Raw genomic sequence first — 5,048 nt, 5'->3', positions numbered from 1 at the left:
ACTGAGTACAATATTGTATAACTGTAATAATTCAACTGTAAACCTAAAAATTTGCAGCCAATTTTGAAAGAGATGCATCTTAGCTCAGGAAATTGTTATTGAATATGTCAATGCTGTTGTAATGAAATGCTTCTTCTAAGTATGTGGTTATTAAATAAATAATTAAAAAAAAAAAAGCACTGGCTGCTTTCGAAGAAGACAGCCCAGGTTTGAATCCCAGCACCCATGGCAGCTAACAACCATCCAATCCAGATCTGATGCCCTTTTCTGTCCTCCACAGGCACTGCATGGCACGGGTACACTTACGTACATGCATGTATGTATAACACCCATACACATAAATTAAAAATAGTTAAAAACACCCAAAAAACAAAATTAACCAGGCATGGCGGCACACACCTTTTAAAAAAATCCTAGTACTCAGGAGGCAGAGGCAGGCCAGATCTCTGTGAGTTCAAGGCCAGCCTGGTCTACATAATGAGTTCCAGGACAGCTGGGGCTACAGGGAGACCCTGTCTCAAAAAAGACCCCCCGCAAAAGATATAGTTAATTCTGGTTTTGCATACTTCACTTTTGTAGAATGGGAACTTACCTTTGAATTTTTTTATAAGCAGCTCTCTGAGTATAGTCCAGCTTCACACACAGTCACACATTTCACAGTGCAGTTTATTTCAGATCTTTCTCTTTGCATTTCCAAAAGTGAGTGTGCGCAAATACTTCTTTGTAAATTTGGTCAGCTTTGCTTTTTTCCCCTTTCTCTGTGGGGTAAGGAACGTGCCTGCACAGAATGAATGAATGTGGAAAGAGAATATCCATGGTGTTCTAGGGTTCTTGTAGAAGTTTACCCAAGATGTGTAGCAGAATCAGCAACACCTGGGTGCTTACAATATACTTTCAGCCAGCTGACTGACTGTTGTCAATCTGTTTTCTCAGATCAATGTAACTACTGTGCGGGAATACCTGCCAGAAGGAGACTTCTCCATAATGACAGAGATGCTTAAAAAGTTCCTAAGCTTCATGAATCTCACTGTAAGTAGCTTGTATTGCAATATTGCAGTCTATGTGAAATTTTGGTTTTGCTTGTTTTTGAGACACAATCTTTTTTTTTTTCACCTTTGTAAAAAATATATTTTAATCCAAATGTTGATAATATTAGTATTTAGGAAAACATTTACAGACATATTTACAAAGCTTTTTATTCTAGTTTTTGTGAAGAGGAAGATGATTCTTTTCAATTATGTAACTATAGAAAAAGGGTAAAAGCTGTGACGAAAATCATTTTGATCAAACCAGATTCTCATAAATTCCTGTGGTTTAAAATTTCTTGTTAAAACAAGGAAGAAGTGAGTGGCACATAGGTGCCACCCAACTCCCTTTCATCATAAAACCAACCCACACTTGAACCATATGCAACAGGCCTTCCCAGGCCAAAGCACACCAGGAGGAGTCCTCGCACATGGTTTAACTTTGGGGCTTTGGGCTGTCATAGCTAATGACCTATCAGTCACTATCAGGACTACCATCATTATTCCAAATAGTCAAGACATTGACAGGGGCTGCTTAAGCAGTGCAGCTTTGCTGTGTGCTGAAATGGGGAGAAGTGGTATCTAGATTGAAGAGCAAAGGCTTGGCTCAAAGTTGAGACAGAAACTTCTTTTGTAGACCAAGCTGACCTTAAAATCGCAGCACTCTTCCTGCTTCTGCTTCTCAAATGCTGGAATTAGAGGCATGAGCAACCAGTCCTGGCTAGTTTATGTGTTTTTAAGTTTAAGTTTTTGTTTTCACATTAACTGAAAATAAAAATACTATGGCCATAGTTTTTTAGGGTTTTTCTTACTGTGGCAAAATACCTGATGTAAACAACTTACAGAAAGAAAGGTGTATTCTGGTCATAGGTTCAGAGGTTTTAGTCCATTGTGGTAAGAGTAGGATGGAGTAGAGCTGCCCTGTGATGACTAGGAAGTGGAGAATACCTAGACTGTCTAGCTTTCTCCTTTTTCCTCTTTTATTCCAACTGGGCCTGTAGCCTGTGAGATGGCACCCCATAAACAGGGTGAGTGTTCCTCCCTCCATCAGTCTTTTCTGGAAATGTCTTCACAGGCACACCCAGAGGTATGTTTATCAATCTCCTAGGCACGTCTCAGTGCAGTGAAGTTGACAGAATTAACTGTCATATCATAATGATGAGGGGAGAATTATTATTATGGCAAAATGCTGTATTATAAAGGCAACAATTTAATTTCAATGTGCTCTGATCTGTAGCATTCGATTTAGTAACTTCCTCAGGAGGAAAATTTTGATTTAATACTTCTCAACTTTTGTTAGGCATTAACCGTTATTTCCTTCCTTCCCCTTTCAGTGTGCTGTTGGAACAACAGGCCAGAAATCTATCTCTAGAGTGATTGAATATTTGGAACATTGCTAGCTGCTTTACCTTTGCTTCAGGTGCTTGGTAATGTTGGAGCTATCCTTAGACAAAGAAAAGTCATGAAAGAAGTCCTTGAAGATATACCAAGAACATTCATCAGTATCATTCATATTTGGATTTTTATGACCACCCAATTTCTTCGTCATGCATTCTGCATTTGCTAAATGACAGTTACTACATCAATCTGCAACTATCAAAAATGAGGGAAAAGGTTCAGGCTGTTAACACTTCCATGCAGTATTTAAATACACTTACTTGGCAGAGTCTATACCCTCCCCTTGTGTTCTTGCTTTGTTTTGGGCAAGGTTTAAGGGGAAATTTTGTGCTGCTGTTAGTGCAACTGCTGTGTATGTTGAGCCACTGTTGTCATGCCAGCCAGGTGCGCAGAGGCAGCTTAGCTACTGAGGTCGTGAATGTTCTGAGGACATTCTATTCGACAACAGCTTAGTTCCTTTTTCAGGCTCATTTGCTTTTGCTTTTTGTTGAATGATTCCAATCGTAAATAAAGCTTTTAATAATTTTGTGAATTTTTTTGTTGTTGTTCCCTGAACTACTGTCTATATTTAAAATTAGATGGAATCCAAAGACAAGGGATTAATAGTATATTTTTTTATTCTTGATTAGGTTTGGGTGTTGAACTATTTCTCACTTTTGAGACCATGACCATATTCACTATCATACCATAATGTGTCATAGCTGTAGGCACAAGAAAACAAATAGCAGTTTGAGGGAATATTATATTATATAAGAAGCTGTGCCCTGTTAAAGGATTGAACAGAAATAGACAAACCCAGGGTAGTTTACACTTAATGCTAGGGAGGCTCTTGAAACATTGTTAAGTTTTGAGGCAAGTTCTCTAGATATATTTTCTAATGTTCAGTACAATAAATATAAGGAAGCTAAAACACCAATGTGGAATTCATATTTCCAGATAGCGTGTATATTCTTCTATAGAGTGACAGGATCAATTGCATAAGCGCAAAGCCTTAAAATTGCTGGTGTAGAGAAGACCCTTTTTTATTCAGATTCTTTGTTCATAGAACAGTTGTTTAGAAAACAGTTGTGGAACACACAGAACACAGTTTAGAGGTTTAATTTCACAACATTGCAGATTTTCTTGTCTTGTTCAGACCACTGGTTATACTTTTTTTCTTTTTGATTGATTGGGGCCTGAGGACAGGCTTTCCAGAGATGTTTCATTAATACCTTTAATTACCTTTCAAATAGTTACATCATGTTTGTTCATTGGATTTGTAAAACTTGAAGCCATAAAAATATTAGTTTGGTGTGTATTGGGGAAAATAGCTAAAAGTCTAATTTTTACTCATTTAGACTTTGTTATTTCCTTGTATAAAGTAACAAACTGGGGCTCTTGTATCAGTGCCAGCTGTAATGTTTTTTAATGCAGTGGCTGCCTTCTATTGTCTTCCTGTTTTTGATAATGCAGATTGTTGGGAAATGTATAAGGAAGTAACTGACTACAGGCAAATTGTTTTCTTCCTTCTACCACCCAGACCCGTCCCCATCACCTTTTGAGAACGCAGTATGCCAGTGTAATATGGGAAGACTATTATTGTATTTGCCCTGAGTATAAAACTAATTTAGCAAACTATTTTTAAAAGCATATTGGTAAATGATATACACAAAATTAGTTAGATATACTTTGTTTAATTATTTTAAAATATGTTGATATTTATTAATCATTGGATTGGGGGAAATGAACAGATTTTTTTGGTTGTGACAGATGGTAAGGAATATTAAACATTTGGATGAGATCAATCAGGGCGAACTACATTTTTCTGTTACACTGGTAATCATTTGAGAATTGATTTACCTCAGTGTTTAACAGTTTTTTTGTTTTGTTTTGTTTTAAAAATAACTAATTGTCAAGCACTGATAGAGATGCAGGTTTTGGTGGGGTGGGGTGGTGAGGGAGCTACCACCTCACCAACTGCAGTGCATTTGTGTGTTTTTAACCCTCAGAGAACTCTCATTTTAGGGTACTTGAGGCTGACTTGCAAATTAACTAAAGTTTTAAGGTAACCTTTTTTTCCATTGTAAATATTTCTGTAAATACTACCAATCGGAAATTAGAACAGTAGAATACTTTTCTGAATCCAATCCTATTTTTATTTTATACAGTATTTCTCAGCTGTGATCTTTGGAGCAAAAGCCAACGGCAGGAAAAAATAGTTTGTACCAGTTTCATGAAGTATGTCTTTGGGTTTTTGTAAATAATTTTAACTCAAATAAAATTGCTACTTTAAATACACATGTTGTCTTTAACATAAGTCTATTGACTTGCTTTGGAAGAAGTAGTCTCAGAAACTTGATGTGGCCAACACACTTATCACTTGAGGGAATTTCTATTTTCAACATAAATACCCAATTTTTTCTTATATATTTTATTGTGTACTTGTCTTAATGATGCAAACATCACCTTGGGCTAGTTTGAGATGGTGATTTTCTGAATGTATAGTTAAATCCTTTGTTTATTTTCCTACCTTAAGCCTTTTTGCTTTCTGAATATGACCCCATATTTCTTTACTTTTGAGGTTTTACAACCACTGTTTTGGTTTTTTTAAATTTTCTTCTTGTAAGCCTTTAAGCCTCCCACATT

General features: G+C 36.5%; 1 protein-coding gene across 1 annotated transcript in view; it reads left to right on the top strand.

Moving 5' to 3' along the window:
- Wapl (WAPL cohesin release factor) overlaps positions 1 to 4,700 on the top strand; it is a 95,230-nt gene extending 90,530 nt beyond the window's left edge. Inside the window, exons 18-19 of the mRNA XM_029559291.1 lie at positions 934 to 1,029; positions 2,360 to 4,700. Of these exons, the coding sequence (XP_029415151.1) occupies positions 934 to 1,029; positions 2,360 to 2,425 (162 nt within the window). The 3' untranslated portion in view covers positions 2,426 to 4,700. The remainder of the gene's footprint in view (positions 1 to 933; positions 1,030 to 2,359) is intronic.
- Positions 4,701 to 5,048: the final 348 nt, after the last annotated feature.

This window comes from Nannospalax galili, unplaced genomic scaffold (genome assembly GCF_000622305.1).
Source record: "Nannospalax galili isolate Female #2095 unplaced genomic scaffold, S.galili_v1.0 scaffold409, whole genome shotgun sequence".
NCBI classification, from domain to species: domain Eukaryota; kingdom Metazoa; phylum Chordata; class Mammalia; order Rodentia; family Spalacidae; genus Nannospalax; species Nannospalax galili.
The sequence above is the reverse complement of the archived record's forward strand: the minus strand, read 5'-3'. Positions and strand labels throughout refer to the sequence as shown.